The following is a 20,709-nucleotide window of genomic DNA, read 5'->3' as shown; positions in this document are numbered from 1 at the left end:
ACATAATCAAGTTGTCCTTCTCCACCAAGAGCTCTTGGGTGACCAGGTGCACTGTTAATATTTTGAAAACAGTCTTTTTTTTTTTTTTTCTGAGCAGTAAGTCTCAACAGAAGGTTTAAAATATTCAGTAAACCATATTGTGGACAGATGTGCTATCATCAGGCTTTGTTGTTCTCTTTATAGAACATAAGCCAAGTAGATTTAGCATAATTCTCAAGGGCCCCAGTATTTTTGAACTGGTAAATGAGCACTGGCTTCAACTTAAAGTCACCAGCTGCATCAGCCCCTAACAGGACGATCATCCTGTCCTTTGAAGCTTTGAAGGCAGCCACTGACTTCTCTCCAGCTATGAAAGTCCTAGATGGCATTTTCTTCCAATATAAAGCTGTCTCATCTATGCTGAAAGTCTGTTGTTTAGTGTAGTCACCTTCATTTACTCTCTGAGCTAGATCTTCTGGACACCTTGCTGCAGCTTCATCAGCACCTGCTGTTCACCTTGTACTTTTATGTTATGGAGAGGACGTCCTTCCTCATGAACTAAACTCTGCTAGCTTCAAACCTTCTGCAGCTTCTTCACCTCTCCCAGCCTTCATAAAATTGAAGAGAGTGAGGGCCTTGTTCCGGATCACGCTTTGGTTTAAGGGAAAGTTATGGCTGGTTTCATCTGCCCAGACCACTAAAACATTCTCCTTATCAACAATAAGGCTGTTCTGCTTTCTTATCCTTCTTGAGTTCACCGGAGTATCACTTTTCATTTCCTTCAAGAATTTTTCCTTTGCATTCACAATTTTGCTAACTGTTCAGTTCAAGAGGCCTAACTTTTGGCCTGTGTTGGCTTTCGACATGCCTTCCTCACTCAGCTTAATCACTTCTAGCTTTTAATTTAAAGTGAGAGATGTGTGACTCTTCCTTTCACTTGACCACCTAGAGGACATTGTAGGGTTATTAGCTGGTCTTATTTCAATACTGTTGTGTCTCAGGGAATAGGGAGGCCTGAGGGGAGGGAGAGAGACAGGGAAACGCTCTTGGAATAATCAAAACACATACAACCTTTGTGATTAAGTTTGCTGTCTTAAATGGGTGCGGTTCATGGTGCCCTAAAACAATGACCATCATAACATCAAAGATCACTGATCAGAGATCGCCATAAGAAATACAATAATAATGAAAAGGCCTGAAATATTGTGAGAGTTACCAAAATGTGACACAGAGACAGGAAGTGAGCAAATGCTGTTGGAAAAATGGCACAGATAGACTTGACTAACACAGCGTGGCCACAAACCTTCAGTCTGTAAAAAAGCAGTATCTGGGAAGCCTAATAGTGAAGCACAAGGAAACAAGGTATGCTTGTATGCACTAGGGATCTCCAAGGAGAGGCACACACATGGTGTAGAACACTTTCCAATCTCATTTGACCACAGAAGTCTTTCCTCAAGAAGCATGGAGTTCACTCATACTGTAGAAAACACATACTGGGAAATGAGGTACTTTTTGCTTCATTTACCTATTTTCTTAAAAATTCAATACTGATCCACTGAATCTTTAGCTGCAACACCAGTGAATAGCACTCCACATGGAAATGGAGAAACACAGTAGAGGCTACACAGAATTATGTGTGAGTGGTCTTCACACCCCTGGTGTTCTGGGGGTTGGTGGTGGGGCAGCTAGAGGAGACCAAGCAGACAAGGCTACCAGGCCAACACTTCTGCTTAAGCCAAACAGCTCTGCCTTGCCTTTTTACTTGTATTTGGACTATGCGTAAGAGTTTTGCGAGGGTTCTGTGGCTTAAAATTGGGGGGAAAACACTGCTTTATGTGAGATATGATATAACTTCATGGGGTGCATAGATTAGGTCCTGATCAGACCAAAGTAAGAAGGAAGCCAAGAGCAGTAATACATTGTTTCTTCCTAAATCTTCTCATACTTCTCTTCAATTTCTCTTGGTCTTCCAACAGGGAGATATTGGGCAGAAAGGCTTGCCTGGCCCTCCTGGTGCCCCTGGCTATGGATTACAAGGAATTAAAGTAAGTGGATATGATCGCGTGTGTCACCTCTCAGGTCACCAGAATGATGAGAGAAGAGGTTGTGGATAATATCAAATGTGACTATTAGGAAATGAATTTAACATAAGCTTAGCAGTTAAAATTACCTCCCATACTTAGAGACACAGTCCAGAAGTGTAAAAATTCTCTAAGTACATTAGCTTCGTGAACACCAGACATTACATAAATTGCTCAGTGAGACATTGAAGGGTTATGGTGGGTTTGTTGTCCTTGCTGGTCTCTGAGCCGAGTGGAAAATGTATGCCCAGCTGTGTGTTCTCTCCCTGTCTCTGTCTCCATCTCTCACCTTCCTTCCTCACCTGTATCTTCCATTCTTAGCCCAGGGTTTCCTAGTCTTAGCTCACAGTGGAACCGCCTGAGGAGCTTTATGAATAATACTGATGACTTGCCCCAGAAGAACTAGATCTGAATCACCGGTGCTAGTGCTTGAACACTGTGGGTATTCAATACTGGTAAAAGCCCCCAGGTGATTCTTCTGGGCATCTAGGATAAGAACTCCGGCTCTAGGCCCCGAGTCTGTGTTATTGGAATTCACAGCTACCTGTATTCTGCGCTCTTCCTGTCTCAACAGCAATAAGCCTATCCAGCAAGGTGGCCCAGGTCTCCGTAGACAAAATTTGACATCTAACGGTTGCCATGCAATTTCAAACAATTTCCTCTTCTACATCTCCTATGTTGATTTATTGATTTTTAATTTCTATTTTTTTACTGGCTCATTCTCATTCTATTTTCTCCCAGATAAAATTCTATTGTTTTTACCACGCATAAGCTTCGAAATGGAGTAATTCATCCCCTAGATAATACTGACTCTTAAAAAGTGGAAACATTCAAAATAAATTCTTTTTCAAATAGAATTTTTTAGGGCACCTGGGTGGCTCAGTTGGTTAAGCCTCTGCCTTCAGCTCAGGTCATGATCCCAGGGTGCATCAGGCTCCCTGCGTAATGGGGGGTCTGCTTTCCCCCCTCCTTCCTGCTTGCTTGTGTTGTCTCTTGCTATCTCTGCCTCTCTCAAATAAATAAATAAAATATTTAAAAAAAAGAAAAAAGTTCTGGTCAAATAGAACTTCTTAGTAAGTAGGAGACAGTAAGAGCTTGAGATAATAATTGCAAAAATCCTGTGTTGAAAATAAACCACCTACTCCAGTGTAGAGAGTGACCTTAGTCAAGAGCAAAACTCATGGAAAATGGGTTAAATCTTTCCCTCTACCACACAGTTCTAGGGCTTCCACGGCTGGTCTTCTAAGCAACACTTGCTCATCTGTGGGGCTGAGGATCCAAAGGAAGACCCAACAGTTAGCATGTTGCTGATGTACCAGCACTGGAAAATACAACAAAAAACTGCTTCCTTGTAAACAACATCGCTCTCATGATTAGTCATAAAATTCTACAGTTAAAAGATGGTAATGCTCTATTAGATGCCTTTGCATGAGTCTGTTTAGATAATGAACCCATGTTAGACCGTGGGTCTTTTCACCAGTAGGAGCTCAGCTCACAGGTGCTGGTAGTTCCTTATTGCACCCTCGTTAAATCCGGTGCCGACGTTGTCCTTTCTGTTATCAGGGGAAGGGGGGTGGAAACTTCCTTATTCCCCAAGGAGCATTGCAGGTTGCACTTAATCCTCACCAACTCTGATTGAGGTGCCCTGCCTCCCTCACCGCTTGTCCTTTTTTTATGCTCCCCCAAGGTATGCTATGTTCAAACTCCATCTTAAGGAAGGCTCTTGTGTGAAGCCTACCACGGCAGGGAAAGAACCAAAATGAAAACTGTCACATATCCATTGCTAGCAGAAATGAGATGAGCTTTTCTTCCAGTGAGAGCTGTGACCGGATCCTACTTGGCAGTGAGCCCTGACCAAGGCTGTCTCATAAAACCTCTCTTGACATATTGGATTGCCTGGCATCCTGTTGGCAGAGGGCAAGCCTATTTTGCTCAGGACTGCCACCTCATTTTCTTGACCCTGGGTTGTACCATCACTGTAAAAGGGAGGGAACTGAAAAATCTAGTTGGTGGTGTTCCTCCGAGTCATTTTAAGATGAGTGAAATGTCATTTTATGTTCAATTGCTGACCTATTTCCCACCTCTTTCTAAAACCCATCTGAATTAGTAAAACACTTCTGTTGGTATGTCTGTTGGTAAGTCTTTGATGGAAGCCCTTGTTGCTGTTAACCTTTAACACTGGGGTCTGCTCTGTGCCCTGTCTCTCATGCTGTCCCAACCATGGGGAAAATAGGACTTGGGCTACAATCACAGAAGTGATTTGTTCTAGCACTTGCCTAACTTTGTTGCTAGAATATTGTGTCTTCAGGCAGTCACTCATCAACCAACCTACCACCCACCCACCAATACTGGTTGAGCACCATCTATGTCAGGCAAATAACCTAAGTGCAATATAGTGAATGAAGAGACATGAATTTAGTCATGGCATTTATAGGCTATAAAATAATCACACTCTGAGCTCCAGAGAGTATGGAGGGGAGGCACATGGAATAAATTGGGCTTACAGTAGGCCAAAGTAATGAGTGTAGTCTTAATCCCAAGCGCAATTGAGAGTCAGGGAAGGATGACATGATCATCCTTCAGACAGGTATTAGAAAAGACTCACTCTGTCTACCATCTGTAGAATGGATGTGCATGACTACAAAGAATGTGGGTGCTGCCCTTCCCATTGCCCCCAATGTATTCTCCCGATTCTTCATGCAGAAGGGTGTGATCTTCTGTCAACCCTCTCTTTCCGCCTCTCCTGAAGCTCTGGGACCATACATGGGAAACATGAAGACATAATGGGCCCACTCCCCTTGGGTACCATGGCAGTCTCCTGCAGTTTCTCTGCAGTACCCCCTGTGACTCAGCAGGCTCTGCACTGCAGAGAAGCTCTGGCTCTTTCAGCGACTTTAGTGCTCTCAACTACAGATGTCTATTGATTGAATGGATGAATATGGGACTATGGCTCCTTGGCCTTGGTCTTTCAGGTTCATGGTGTAGGCCGGGAAGTTATTTGGTGCCACCATCTTGTCCCACTGTGAATACTAACCATTCCCCTAAATATGGACTATAGATACACCAGTAATCTTCCAAGTGAAGTCAGGAGGGAGAAGCAATGGGGTGGGGTCTCTAGGGATTCCTTGCTCTGTCAACTAGCCCTTCCAGGGACCAGGAGGGATATAATGAGAGGGTGGGCCAGTTTCCATCTCTACATCTTTGTTGAAGTCAGTTCTGGTGTCCTGCTCAGCCCTGACATTCCTGTAGTATTTTTTCTCAGAGGATCAAGAGGTATTTATAAAAATAAGATTCCTGGTGGCACTCCTTGACTTTAGGAGTTTCTGAGGTAGATTTGTGGACTGGGCTTTACTATAACTCCTGCTATGCATAAACCCTTTATTCATTAAAAAATGTGCTTCCATGCCACTGGCTTCCATTCTACAATTAGGGCTGAACATGAATGATCCAACCCTGGCTGAAGGAACTGTCCCTGTAGTCAGGCTGGGCTAGCAGACGGGCTAGCGGATGGGCTATGGATGGGCTAATGGATATTTAGGCCAAGCCAGTGTGAAAAATAGCCACAGTGACATGCTGGGGGGAATCTGGTGAATGTTATCTGGCAGAAATCCCAGTATCTCCAAAGTGCATAGATAGTGATGATTAGAGTGGTCACATGGTCTTAGAGCGAAAGGATTAACCTCTAAGACAACTGGGGCCCAGAAATGGAGGTAAAGTCAATGCAAATGACCTCTCCCTGCTATAACTGATCTTAAGACATGATGGAAAGAAAATGAGCTTTAGAGCCACACAGACCTGGCCTGAATCTTATGTAAGCTTGGATAAAGCCTTGAACCTCAGCTTCTTCATCTTTAAAACGGAGATAAGACAGACTATTTTACAAGGCACAATGAACATAAAATTGTACAAAGTGTCCAGTACACAGTACTGAGTACTCAGCCAGAGCTGGGGCTATGGAATTGACATATTTGAATCATGGCTCCCTGAGTACTATAACCTGGCCTCAGTTTTCCTATCTGAGTAATGGGGATTATAATAGTACTATTACCTAAAGTTGTCATGAGGAATAAATGAAATTAAATGAGACATTTAACACAGGGCTTGGCACATGGTTACATATGCAGTAAATGTTTGTAGTTATTCACATTATTGTTCCTTCCTGCTTCCCTCCCTTTCCACTAGTCCTTCTTGTATTTTCTAGGGTGAAGGCCCAGAATTCTGGCATTCAAATGATTTAATGCTCTAAAACATAAAATACTGGTTACATGAGTTAGTGTAGGCCTGACTCTAGTACTAAATGAACACCAAAACGAATAATGGCTCACATACAACTGAGGTTTTTGCTCACTTAACAGGCCAATGTAAGTGTTCCTTTTTGGTGGGCAATTTTCTTTCATTTAGAATTTCAGAGAATTTCATCCTCCATTTATTCTTCCTCCTTGTGCTGGGCCTCTTTACCACTTATACCCAGCAAGCAGACAGGGAGAGTGTGAAAGAGGCACACCTGTTTCTCCCAAGTCTTGGTCGGGTGTTGACAACATGTCACCTCTGCCCCATTTTACTGGCTGGAACCAGCGTCGTGGAAAGGCAGTCCAGCTATGTGCCCAGGAAGAACCAGAGGTTTGGTGAAGAGCTGGCATTAATGGAACACATAATTTAACCTGTTTCTAGGAAGGATGGCAAATTTAAAGTTATTTGTTGTTCTGAAGTCTATTGGTGCTTCCAGAAGCGAACAGAAGAGTGGTCTCCATGGCAATTTCCAGAATGCTTTGTCACTCACCTGAAAAACAGCGGGCCCCTGTTACCTGGGCTTACAAAGACTGTGTTCAGCTTCATCATTCCTTTTATCCTAACTTCAAAAGAAAACCTTAGAGCCTTGATATCTTCTTACTTATTTCATGCAGCGTCAGGAGCACCAGAGGATGATTTAGAAATTTGTCTTGAGTAGACAGGCTGAGTTCCAGCCACAGAGCTGGAGGAGGCTTGGGGTTTTGCGGAACAAGGAAAGGACCAGGAAAAGCTCATTCCTGTCTGTGACAAAGCCAGAGTGAGAGGACAAGGGCCACCTGGAACCTGGTAGCAGAGCCGTGGTTTCCAAAGTCGGGAGAGATGATGTCAGGGAGGCAGAGCTGATGTGAGGAATAAAGAGGAGCCAGCAATTAGGCTCACGTGAGGAATAACGGAAGGGTCAGTGTCTTAGGGGATTACCCAGGATGCCAACAGCATCTGAGATTCAGCATGGGTGTGGTGGGGGGTGAGTTAGCCCAGCTTGCAGACCCGGCATGGGGACAGCCGGAAAGAAAATGGTTTCTCCCTCCAAAGCTCTCTGATCAGAAATTCGGGATACAACCCAGAACTTTGTAAGATTCTTGCTTCAATGTTTAGGGTTAATGTCATTTCTTAGGTACATTTCTGTTTGTTTCAGCTGCATCAAAGTAACTGTGGTTCTATAAATGCCCAGCGCCATTTTAACTGCAGCAAGGACTTTCACCATCTTCTGAGCTCCCTTCACCAGAAAGGCTAAAGCTTGAAAGAATGTGAGCATACCGTGGTGGAAGTCTCACATAGAACCTGGCAGCTTTCTGCTTGGCTCCTACCTATACCCGATCACTTTGAAAGTGTTTCCAGAATCCATTTGACTAGATTTTTGGTTAGAGTGGACCTATTACTGCATGGAAAATTGCCCCCACTCAAAGGCCAAATAGAAAAGATTTGTTGAAATGAAATTGACTTAAGAGGGAAAAAATGAGACCTAATAAAAGTCAGGGGTAGATTCAATATACACCAAGTTGCAAATACCTGCAGAAAGGTATTGACGTCTAGTCTTCCAAACTCATATGTGTATGATGGTGTTAGTACTACTAAAAGAGTAATACAGGGATGCCTGGATAGCTCAGTCGGTTAAGTGTCTGCCTTCAGCTCAGGTCATGATCCCAGGGTCCTGGGATCGAGCCCCACATCGGGCTCCCTACTGGGAGCCTGCTTCTCCCTCTATCTGCTGCTCCCCGTGCTTGTGCTCTCTCTCTCTCCCCCTAACAAATAAATAAATAAAGTCCTTAAAAAATATATTTAAAAAAAAAAGCTTTCAACTTCACTTTGGAAAAAAAAAAAAGAGCAATATACACACACACACGTTTTAATATGATGACTTTCTGGTGTTTCAACTTAAAGTTTTCTTTCTCCTTCCTGACCACAAACAACAGCATCAAAACCAAAAAACAAACCAGCCTTGGTCATAATACAATCTCTACATTCAACCTGAACACACCTTAAAACTTAAATTGAAACAATAAGGAATATAATTAACAGCATAACATAGATTTTATGTGTGCTTGTGCCAGAAACCATCTTTGACTTAGCTCCTAGTATTTACCCGTATTGTAATTTTCAAACTCCCACAATGATTTCTCTACACAGAAAGGAGTCATCAGAACCACATGAGAGGTACCTTGAAATAGTTCAGAGTTTTGAGATTACACCTGCCAGATTGCCTCTGTCTGGAGAAGGCTGTGGCTCAAAATCTATCCTGGCCATCAAAATCCACAAACCTAGTTTTCAGACATTGAAGGCATCCTTTTATACCTGTATTATGCCTTTATACCTTTTATTATTTTTGAAACCAAATTAAAAACAACTATATGGGCTACAAACCCAAACCAAAAGCAATGAGCCCACAGTATTCTTTACATGGTGGTATGGGTGAGGGAAAGTTTGCGTTCATTAACCCAGCTGGCTCTGACACTATTTACATTTCTCCTTTATTGCTTCATGCTTTCATTTTCCTCCTGGGCCAAGTGGTTTTCATTCCTTCAAGCCAGTTAGGGAAAAGGATGTTTTGTTTGTTTTATTTACTTTTTTATTTCTGAATATGAATCTGAGGATATGGTAGGGTATTTTCCTTTCTCAATTTCATGATTAAAATTTCCTGTGTAAATAGCCTATTCCCCAAAGCAGAGCTGGAATGGAGATTTTAGGATCTCAATTTAGTGAGCTTGAATCATTATTGCCAGTTTATCTTTATTCTCTGTTTACCATGAAGGAAGCCCAGTGCAATGGCTAGCAATGATCTCAGAAGTCCTCTTGACTTCCACCACACTTATGCTGCCATGAACCCCAAAGGAAAAAATAATTTTTAGGTCGCTTTTTCCAAAGTAAATGATGTATCCTGCCCCAAGCTTTACTAGGGTTTCCCCAGTTCCAAAGAAAAATCAAAAGACTAAACACTTGGTAATAAAGGTAAGACAATGTCCAATGCCATGTTCTGATGCTGAATATTAAAAAAAAAAGATTTTAATTATCATCAAATATTTGCAAATTATGTGAATGATTTCATTTGAGCAGTTATATACTAAAAGTACTCATGTCATCATAGTACATCATTTATAATTAGGGCAAACATGCTGCCATTTTAAATTGTTCCAACTTTTTCCTTCTCCATTTGTGTCTTCCTCCCCCTCCCTCTCTCTCCTTTCCTACTCAGCCATTCATATCTATTTAATATATAAAGATGTAAATGTTATCTATCTATTCCTTTTCATTCTTGTAACAGATACTGTCCATATAAAACCAAGTTGAATGAGGGACATGGATAAAGTAACACTTTGCTGCTACCATCTTTTTAGCACATGAATTTCACTGCTGAACATTTATAAAAGGTATTTTATCTTTTTCCCGCCCATCAATGCTTGGTTAGAAGTAAATTACTAGTATATATTTTTCTCCTTTCAGCAAAGAGGTAACTTTATTCTTCAGGGCTTTGAGCTCAGGGAGAGAACTAGGGCCCTATTACATTCTTTATATTCCATGTGTTCGGGACGCCTGGGTGGCTCAGTTGGTTAAGTGTCTGCCTTCAGCTCAGGTCAAGATCCCAGGGTCCTGGGATCGAGTCCCGCATCAGGCTCCTTGCTCAGTGGGGAGCCTGTTCCCCTCTGCCTGCCACTCCCCCGGCTTGTGCTCTTTTTTCTTGATAATCTGAATTTTTTAAAAGAGAGAGGTATTAAAAAACATTTCTTTCCCCCTGAGTGCAGTTCTGTCAGAAGCTGGGGACTGGATTTAGTGACCTTCTGAAATCGGCGGCCAGGCCTATGACTAGGAATTCCAGCAGGCTCTGGGCTGGTAAGGGTGGCTGCAGGGGTGAGGCTGTAATAACCACTCTGCCCCGCACACACTCAAAGGCTGCTGGAGTCCCTTCCGGCTTGGTTGGTGGAAGGACATACTCTTTAGTACTGCAAACCTCTGTGACCAGTCACTGAGGGCCAACCAGTATGTAATCGAAACTCCCTTTGTGCTTTTACAAACATGTTAAGGATTTTACAATTACTGGCTTTTTACTATCAACAATTTTGTTTATCTAGTTGCAGATAGGACTATCTCATTTTTTTTTCTGCTTAAAATATATTTTATTCTTTTTTTTAATAATTTTTTGTTATGTTAATCACCATACATTACATCATTAGTTTTTGATGTGTTCCATGATTCATTGTTTGTGCATAACACCCAGTGCTCCATGCAGAATGTGCCCTCTTTAATACCCATCACCAGGCTAACCCATCCCCCCACCCCCCTCCCCTCTATAACCCTCAGTTTGTTTTTCAGAGTCCATCGTCTCTCATGGTTCGTCTCCCCCTCCGACTTACTCCACTTCATTCTTCCCCTCCTGCTATCTTCTTCTTTTTCTTTTTTCTTAACATATCTTGCATTATTTGTTTCAGAAGTACAGATCTGTGATTCATCAGTCTTGTACAATTCACAGTGCTCACCATAGCACATACCCTCCCCAATGTCTATCACCCAGCCACCCCATCCCTCCCACCCCCCACCACTCCAGCAACCCTCAGTTTGTTTCCTGAGATTAAGAATTCCTCATCTCAGTGAGGTCATATGATACACATCTTTCTCTGATTGACTTATTTCACTCAGCATGACACCCTCCAGTTCCATCCACGTCGTTGCAAATGGCAAGATCTCATTCCTTTTGATGGCTGCATACTATTCCATTGTGTATATATACCACCTCTTCTTTATCCATTCATCTGTCGATGGACATCTTGGCTCTTTCCACAGTTTAGCTATTGTGGACATTGCTGCTATAAACATTGGGGTGCACGTACCCCTTCGGATCCCTACATTTGTATCTTTGTGGTAAATACCCAGTAGTGCAATTGCTGGATCGTATGGTAGCTCTATTTTCAACTGTTTGAGGAACCTCCATACTGTTTTCCAGAGGGTTTGCACCATCTTGCATTCCCACCCACAGTGTAGGAGGGTTCCCCTTTCTCCACATCCCCGCCAACATCTGTCGTTTCCTGACTTGTTAATTTTAGCCATTCTGACGGGTGTGAGGTGGTATCTCATGGAGGTTTTGATTTGGATTTCCCTGATGCCGAGCGATGTTGAGCACTTTTTCATGTGCCTGTTGGCCATTTGGATGTCTTCTTTGGAAAAATGTCTGTTCATGTCTTCTGCCCATTTCTTGATGGGATTATTTGTTCTTTGGGTGTTGAGTTGGATAAGTTCTTTATAGATTTTGGATACTAGCCCTTTATCTGATATGTCATTTGCAAATATTTTCTCCCATTCTGTCGGTTGTCTTTTGGTTTTCTGGACTGTTTCTTTTGCTGTGCAAAAGCTTTTTATCTTGATGAAATCCCAATAGTTCATTTTTGCCCTGGCTTCCCTTGCCTTTGGCGGTGTTTCTAGGAAGACGTTGCTGTGGCTGAGGTGGAAGAGGTTGCTGCCTGTGTTCTCCTTTAGGATTTTGATGGACTCCTGTCTCACGTTTAGGTCTTTCAACCATTTGGAGTCTATTTTTGTGTATGGTGTAAGGAAATGGTCCAGTTTCATTCTTCTGCATGTGGCTGTCCAATTTTCCCAACACCATTTGTGGAAGAGACTGTCTTTTTTCCATTGGACATTCTTTCCTGCTTTGTCAAAGATGAGTTGACCATAGAGTTGAGGGTCCATTTCTGGGCTCTCGTTTCTGTTCCATTGATCTATGTGTCTGTTTTTGTGCCAGTACCATACTGTCTTGATGATGAGAGCTTTGTAATAGAGCTAGAAGTCCGGAATTGTGATGCCGCCAGCTTTGCTTTTCTTTTTCAACATTCCTCTGGCTATTCGGGGTCTCTTCTGGTTCCATACAAATTTTAGGATTATTTGTTCCATTTCTTTGAAAAAAGTGGATGGTATTTTGATGGGGATTGCATTGAATGTGTAGATTGTTCTAGGTAGCATTGACATCTTCACAATGTTGGTTCTTCCAATCCATAAGCATGGAACGTTTTTCCATTTCTTTGTGTCTTCCTCAATTTCTTTCATGAGTATTTTATGGTTTTCTGAGTACAGATCCTCTGCCTCTTGGTTAGATTTATTCCTAGGTATCTTATGGTTTTGGGTGCAATTGTAAATGGGATCGACTCCTTGATTTGTCTCTCTTCTGTCTTGTTGTTGGTGTATAGGAATGCCACTGATTTCTGTGCATTGATTTTATAGCCTGCTACTTGACTGAATTCCTGTATGAGTTCTAGCAGTTTTGGGGTGGAGTCTTTTGGGTTTTCCACATAAAGTATCCTATCATCTGCAAAGAGTGAGAGTTTGACTTCCTCTTTGCCAGTTTGGATGCCTTTGATTTCTTTTTGTTGTCTGATTGCTGTGGCTAGGACTTCTAATACTATGTTGAATAGCAGTGGTGAGAGTGGACATCCCTGCCGCGTTCCTGGCCTTAGGGGAAAAGCTGTCAGCTTTTCCCCATTGAGAATGATATTCGCTGTAGCTTTTTCATAGATGGCTTTTATGATATTGAGGTATGTACCCTCTATCCCTATACTCTGAAGAGTTTTGATCAAGAAAGGATGCTGTACTTTGTCAAATGCTTTTTCTGCATCTATTGAGAGGATCATATGATTCTTGTTCTTTCTTTTGTTAATGTATTGTATCACGTTGATTGATTTGTGGATGTTGAACCAGCCTTGCAGCCCAGGGATAAATCCCACTTGGTCATGGTGAATAATCCTTTTAATGTACTGTTGGATCCTATTGGCTAGTATTTTGGTGAGAATTTTTGCATCCATGTTCATCAAGGATATTGGTCTGTAATTCTCCTTTTTGATGGGGTCTTTGTCTGGTTTTGGGATCAAGGTAATGGTGGCCTCATAAAATGAGTTTGGAAGTTTTCCTTCCATTTCTATTTTTTGGAACAGTTTCAGGAGAATAGGTATTAATTCTTCTTTAAATGTTTGGTAGAATTCCCCTGGGAAGCCATCTGGCCCTGGGCTTTTGTTTGTTGGGAGAATTTTGATGACTGCTTCAATTTCCTTAGTGGCTATAGGTCTGTTCGGGTTTTCTATGTCTTCCTGGTTCAATTTTGGTAGTTGATACATCTCTAGGAATGCACCCATTTCTTCCAGGTTATCTAATTTGCTGGCATAGAGTTGCTCATAATATGTTCTTATAATTGTTTGTATTTCTTTGGTGTTGGTTGTGAACTCTCCTCTTTCATTCATGATTTTGTTGATTTGGGTCATTTCTCTTTTCTTTTTGATAAGTCTGGCCAGGGGTTTATCAATCTTGTTAATTCTTTCAAAGAACCAGCTCCTAGTTTCGTTGATCTGTTCTACTGTTCTTTTGGTTTCTAGTTCATTGATTTCTGCCCTGATCTTCATCATTTCTCTTCTCCTGCTGGGTTTAGGCTTTATTTGCTGTTTTTTCTCTAGCTCCTTTAGGTGTAGGGTTAGGTTGTGTATTTGAGACCTTTCTTGTTTCTTGAGAAAGGCTTGTATTGCTATATACTTTCCTCTCAGGACTGCCTTTGCTGTATCCCAAAGATTTTGGACAGTTGTGTTTTCATTTTCATTGGTTTCCATGAATTTTTTAAATTCTTCTTTAATTTCCTGGTTGACCCATTCATTCATTAGTAGGATGCTCTTTAGCCTCCATGTATTTGAGTTCTTTCCGACTTTCCTCTTGTGATTGAGTTCTAGTTTCAAAGCATGGTGGTCTGAAAATATGCAGGGAATAATCCCAGTCTTTTGTTACCGGTTGAGACCTGATTTGTGACCTAGGATGTGATCAATTCTGGAGCATGTTCCACGGGCACTAGAGAAGAATGTGTATTCCGCTGCTTTGGGATGGAATGTTCTGAATATGTCTGTAAAGTCCATTTGGTCCAGTGTGTCATTTAAAGTCTTTATTTCCTTGTTGATCTTTTGCTTAGATGATCTGTCCATTTCAGTCAGGGGGGTGTTAAAGTCCCCCACTATTATTGTATTGTTGTCAATGTGTTTCTTTGCTTTTGTTATTAATTGCCTTATATAATTGGCTGCTCCCATGTTAGGGGCATAGATATTTACAATTGTTAGATCTTCTTGTTGGATAGACCCTTTAAGTAGGATATAGTGTCCTTCTTCATCTCTTATTACAGTCTTTGTTTTAAAATCTAATTTGTCTGATATAAGGATTGCCACCCCAGCTTTCTTTTGGTGTCCATTAGCATGGTAAATGGTTTTCCACCCCCTCACTGTCAATCCGGGGGTGTCTTTGGGTCTAAAATGAGTCTCTTGCAGACAGCATATTGATGGGTCTTGTTTTTTAATCCAATCTGATAGCCTGTGTCTTTTGATTGGGGCATTTAGCCCATTTACATTCAGGGTAACTATTGAAAGGTATGAATTTAGTGCCATTGTATTGCCTATAAGGTGACTGTTACTGTATATTGTCTGTGTTCCTTTCTGATCTATGCTGCTTTTAGGCTCTCTGTTTGCTTAGAGGACCTCTTTCAATATTTCTTGTAGGGCTGGTTTTGTGTTTGCAAATTCCTTTAGTTTTTGTTTGTCCTGGAAGCTTTTTATCTCTCCTTCTATTTTCAATGATAGCCTAACTGGATATAATATTCTTGGCTGCATATTTTTCTCGTTTAGTGCTCTGAAGGTCTCATGCCAGTCCTTTCTGGCCTGCCAGGTTTCTGTGGATAGGTCTGTTGCCAATCTAATGTTTCTACCATTGTAGGTTACATATCTCTTCTCCCAAGCTGCTTTCAGGATTTTCTCTTTGTCTCTGAGACTCGTAAGTTTTACTATTAGATGTCGGGGTGTTGACCTATTTTTATTCATTTTGAGAGGGGTTCTCTGTGCCTCCTGGATTTTGATGCCTGTTTCCTTCCCCACATTAGGGAAGTTCTCTGCTATTATTTGCTCCATTATGCCTTCTGCCCCTCTCTCTCTTTCTTCTTCTTCTGGGATCCCAATTATTCTAATGTTGTTTCGTCTTACCGTATCGCTTATCTCTCGAATTCTGCCCTCGTGATCCTGTAGTTGTTTCTCTTTTTCCCAGCCTCTTTATTTTCCATCATTTGGTCTTCTATATCACTGATTCTTTCTTCTGCCTCATTTATCCTAGCAGTTAGTGCCCCCATTTTTGATTGCACCTCATTAATAGCCTTTTTGATTTCGACTTGGTTAGATTTTAGTTCTTTTATTTCTCCAGAAAGGGTTTCTCTAAATAACTTCCACGCTTTTTTCAAGCCCAGCTAGTATCTTTAAAGTCATGATTCTGAACTCTAGGTACGACATCGTACTAATGTCAGTATTGAGTAGGTAGGTCCCTGGCAGACGGTACTACCTCTTGTCCTTTTTGCTTAGGTGATTTTTTTCATCTTGTCATTTTGTCCAGAGGAGAATAGATGAATGAGACAACAGAAGGCTAACAGGTTAACAACATCTCCAGCAAATATACTCTATACAAATCAGAAAAGACCTGAAACCAGGGGACAAGAAAGGGAAAGAAAGAGGAGGGAAGAAAGGGGAAAAGAAAAAGATAAAAACAAACAAAAACAGAACAAAACAAAAAAAAAACCGAATATGATCAAGTATTATCAGGCTAGTGCATAGATCAGTGCCACACACTAGCTTTTGGGCATATTTTGGTCTGTTAGAAGAAAGTGCCTGCTAAAATTTTAAAGGAAGAAAGACTTATATATGTACAAAATAAGGGTTGATACAATGAAGGGATGGCAGATGACTGTAAAGATGAAAATTATAAAAGATTTTATAAAAGGAATTGATAAGAAGTTGTTTTTTAAAAAGAAAGAAGATTTAAAAAGAAAAAGAAAAAAGAAAAAAAAGGGAGAGAATGTGATCAGGCAGCAGAATAGAACAAAGCCATACACTAGTGATTTAGGGTATATTTTGATCTGTTAGAAGAAATTGATCTCAAAGTTTTAAAGAGAGAACCACTTATATATATATATATATGCCAAAAATAAGGGTAACTACTATGAAGGGATAAAAATATGACTCTAAAAATGAAAAATAAAAAGTTTTTTTAAAGGATTGATAAGATGTTGTTTGAAAAAGGGAAAAAGAAAAATTCAAAAAAAAAACAGTTAAAAAATTAACTTTGAAAAACTAATGAATTATGGTAAAAAAACCATGAATTCTATGTGCCGTATTCCACTAGCGCTGGAGTTCTCCCGTTCTCCTTGATTGGTAAACTTGGTCTTGGTTTGCTGGCTGTTCGTGCTGATCTTCTGGGGGAGGGGCCTGTTGCCATGGTTCCCAAATGTCTTTGCCGGAGGCAGAATTGCCCCGCCCTTGTCGGTCCGGGCTAAGCAAGCTGCTCGGGTTTGCTCTCAGGAGCTTTTGTTCCCTGCAAGCTCTCGGTACAGCTGTGGAGGACCAGGGTGAAAATGGTGGCCTCTCAATCTCCACCCGGAGGAGCTGAGAACTCGGGGCCCCGCTCCTCAGTGTGCCCCCGGAGAAAAGCAGTCACTCCCATCTCCCCGGTCTCTGGCCGCACTCCGTGCTCACCCGGCCTGTGACCGAGCGTTTCTATCTCTGGCACCCGACCCCTGTGGAGTCTCCAAACCCAGCAGATCCCTGTGGTGCGTTCCTGCGCCGCTCCTCCCGGGGGAGGGAGGGGAGTCTCCCCAGCTCTGCCGCTTGTTGGGTCCCTGCTGGAGGAGCAGTGGCCCGACTGGGCCGCGGATCACAGTTTATGGCAACCCCGAGCGGAGAGCCCGCGCCTGGGCTCTGTCTCTGCAGCAGGCTTCCCCGCTCCGATACCTGGGAGCTCTGCTGCACTCAGGCACCCAGAGTCTTTCTGTGACCCCGAGGGTCCTGAGACCACACTGTCCCGCGAGGGTTCCACCCTCCGCTTAGCCACTGCAGCGACGTCCCTCAGCGGAGCCGGCTTCTAAAAGGTCCGATTTTGTGCTCCGCGGCTCTATCACTTGCCAGAAGCGGCTGATGGAGGCCCCCTCCCCCGCCGTCTTTCCTCCCGAATATCGCCTCAGATTCACTTCTCCGCATGTACTACCTTCCAGAAAGTGGTCGCTTTTCTGTTCAGAGCGTTGTTGCTATTCTTCTCTTTGATCTCCTGTTGAGTTCGTAGGTGTTCAGGATGGTTTGATCCCTATTCAGCTGAATTCCTGAGACCAGACGAAATCCAGGTCTCCTACTCCTCCACCATCTTGCTCCGCCCCCAGGACTATCTCATTTTAAATATAAAATGTGATGGAAAATAAGGTGATTATCTGTTCAAGATCAGGGAAGCTCTAACAAAGCCAAGAGTACAGAGTTTGTGGGTATTTGTGGCTCAAACTGATAGGGAATAAAGATAGCCCCAGAATAATCTTTTTCATCCTACTCATTTTTAACAGACCTGAGCCGATATCAAGAGTCAGATGCTTAACCAACTGAGCCACCCAGGTGCCCCAAAACTATATTTGTTTCTCCTTAATCTCTTCTTAAAAGATATTTTCCTGAGTATAGAATTCTAGGTACACAGCTTTTCCTCTCAGTTGGTCCCCAGCATTGCTCTTGAAAAGTTACCTGTCATTCTAACTATTCCTTTGATGACAATTTGTCCTTGTCTCTGTGACTTTTAATGCTTTCTCTTTTTATTTGGTGTTATGCAATTTCACTCTGATGTATCTCAGTGTAGATTCTTTTTTATATATCTTGCTTAACCTTAATTTGTTAGAATTTTTAATTTTGTGGACTGGTATTTTTCTTTTCTGTCATTTCTGGGAGACTCTCGTCATCCCATTCTCAATCATTCTTTAACATCGTCCCTTCTTATTGTTTTCAAAGCACTATCATCATCTGAAAATATTTGGTATTTTGTTTCTTGTTTATTATCTGTCTTCTTTTGGTTAAAAAAGAAAACTTTTTTTGAGAGCCGGGACTTTGTTTCTTTCATCAGTATCTAATTCCCAGCACCTAGCAGAGTGTCTGACATATAGTAGGCACTTAATAAATATTTAATGAATGAACAAAATAATGAATAATCGAATGGATGTATTAAGGTCATATGGTGGATAATGGTAAAGTTCCACCTGTAATCATACTGTTGACCCACAAAATGACTCATTTATATATACTTTAATTCAATAAACAATTACTGAATTCCATTATTAAGAGAACTCTAAACTTGTGAAATGATAAATGCTTTTTAAAATCCTAGTGTTTAATAGTGAGAGTATCTTACTCTTACAGGTTGGTATACTTGATTGGCCTAACAGAAGTTTACTTGAAATGCTGTATTTGGCTTCTTGAAGTAGATCTTTGTGACCAAATTATATTACTACAGTACAAGAGGATCACACGGAAGGCTATCAAAGTAAAAGTACTTGTTTGATACAAAGGAACCTGAGGTGTTATATCTGGTGGTTCTTCTGTATGCTCAGTGGGTTCCGCCTAGTTGTAATCAGAGTATATATTCAATAAGTCTTGATTGATCCGATCTCGGTCCTACTTTAAAGACTTTCATTTATAGATTAAGGAGGTAAGGAGGAGCAAATTTAACCCATCATTACCTGCCACCAGACCAGACAATCTTGGCAATATCATTACATTTCCCATGGTCCTCTTAAGTTAATAATCAAGTTAGAAATAAATGAGGGACCCAGTGCTATCCAGTTATTATATTTTCACAACTTTACCAGAGGGAGAAGTAATTTTTACCAGAAGTTTTAGCCTTGAAAATGGACGGATTTGGGGGCACCTGGGTGGCTCAGTCATTGAGCGTCTGCCTTCGGCTCAGGTCATGATCCCGGGGTCCTGGGATCAAGTCCCGCATCGGGCTCCCTGCTCCGCGGGAGGCCTGCTTCTCCCTCTCCCACTCCCCCTGCTTGTGTTCCCTCTCTCGCTGTGTCTCTCTCTGTGAAATAAATAAATAAAATCTTAAAAAAAAAAAAAAAAGTCTGCAATGAGACTGGAATTTAAAAAAAAAAGAAAGAAAATGGACAGATTTTCCTATGAGTTCATATTCGTAGAGATGACATTTCAGGAATACTAATACATTCATTATCAATTCCTATTCATCAGTATAAGGGCAGTGAGCTTCTTTAGAAAACTATTTATTGGCATATGCAATTTTGCCTTTAAATAGTGGCTCTTAAATTTCAAAGGAGAAAATAGATTTTTAATTTATTAGAATACTAGCCTTCTGAAAAGTCTCCAATTGGCTTCTGTTGGTTTTGAAAAGTAAAATCTGATAAGTCAATAGTTCCCATTGTAATTATTATGCCAATTTTAGAAAGAAATAAATCTTCCACACACCTCAGTCTGTCCTTTCTTCTTAAATTACCTTGCTGTGATTATTTTGTGAAGTCAACACATTTGCTGTGTTTTCCTGCTACACATATACTTAAATAATAGTGCACACACACTCTTTGCCAGGACTGTGAGATGAGTAATACTAACATGGCGTACAAATAGGATCTGTTTTTGTTCTGCATATAAGGAAAATAAGTTTATACGTAAGTTTTAAAATCAGATGTTCTGGGGCATTTGGCTGGCTCAGTCATTAAGCATCTGCCTTCTGCTCAGGTCATGATCCAAGAGTCCTGGGATCGAGCCCCACATTGGGCTCCCTGCTCGGTGGGAGGCCTGCTTCTCCCTCCCCCTGCTTGTGTTTCCTCTCTACTGTCTCTCTGTGTCAAATAAATAAATAAAGTCTTAAAAAAATAAAAAATAAAAAAAATAAAATCAGATGTTTTTTCTGCTCAAAATTAAGGCTACTAACTCTAGTATTTAATCCTAGCTAGTTATACAAAATTTTATTTTGGCATTTCATTCCATAAATATCTATTGAGCATATTTGAATATGCCAGGCTCTGTTCTAGGTGCTTGGAGTATATCATGTGCAAAAGAGACAAAGATTCTTGACTCATGGAAATTGCATTCTATTGGCAATAAACATAATAAATAAGTAAGTTATATAGTATGTTTGAAGATGAAACTGATAGAGAAAAGGAGAGCAGGGTAAGGGGGGTGTGATAAAGTTTTAAGTGGAATGAAATCATGAGAAGGTAACATTCGAACAAAGATTTGAAGGAGGTGAGGGAGGGGCTCTTCAGGATTTCTGAAGAAAGAGCATCCCAGGCAGAGGGAAGGGCCTGTGCAAAAGCCCTGTGGTTACGGGAAGGTGCCAGGCAAGTTCAAAAGAAGAGTGAAGGGACCTATGTGGCTGGAGGTGAGGTCCAGAAGGTAACGACAGGAGGGCTAGAGTGGGGCCAACTCATGTCTAGCCAGGTAGGCCCTTGTAAAGACTTTGGCTCTTATTCAGAGTCTCATGGGGAGTCATTTCTGGGTTTTAACCAACACTGTGATTTGGTCTGACTTATTTTGTAAAAGAATGACTGTGACCGGTA

The 20,709-nt window shown here is 41.4% G+C and overlaps 1 protein-coding gene across 2 annotated transcripts in view; it reads left to right on the top strand.

Moving 5' to 3' along the window:
* Window positions 1-20,709, top strand: part of COL28A1 (collagen type XXVIII alpha 1 chain) — a 161,694-nt gene that overhangs the window by 97,175 nt on the left and 43,810 nt on the right. For both annotated transcript variants that reach the window (XM_088018326.1, XM_088018325.1), the window contains exon 26: window positions 1,956-2,024. In XM_088018326.1, the coding sequence (XP_087874452.1) occupies window positions 1,956-2,024 (69 nt within the window). The remainder of the gene's footprint in view (window positions 1-1,955; window positions 2,025-20,709) is intronic.

This window comes from Eumetopias jubatus, unplaced genomic scaffold (genome assembly GCF_037043125.1).
Source record: "Eumetopias jubatus isolate StellerSeaLion01/CBP00866 unplaced genomic scaffold, mEumJub1_p1.0 scaffold_14, whole genome shotgun sequence".
NCBI lineage: Eukaryota > Metazoa > Chordata > Mammalia > Carnivora > Otariidae > Eumetopias > Eumetopias jubatus.
Note: the sequence above shows the minus strand (reverse complement) of the source record. Positions and strands in the feature narration are given on the sequence as shown.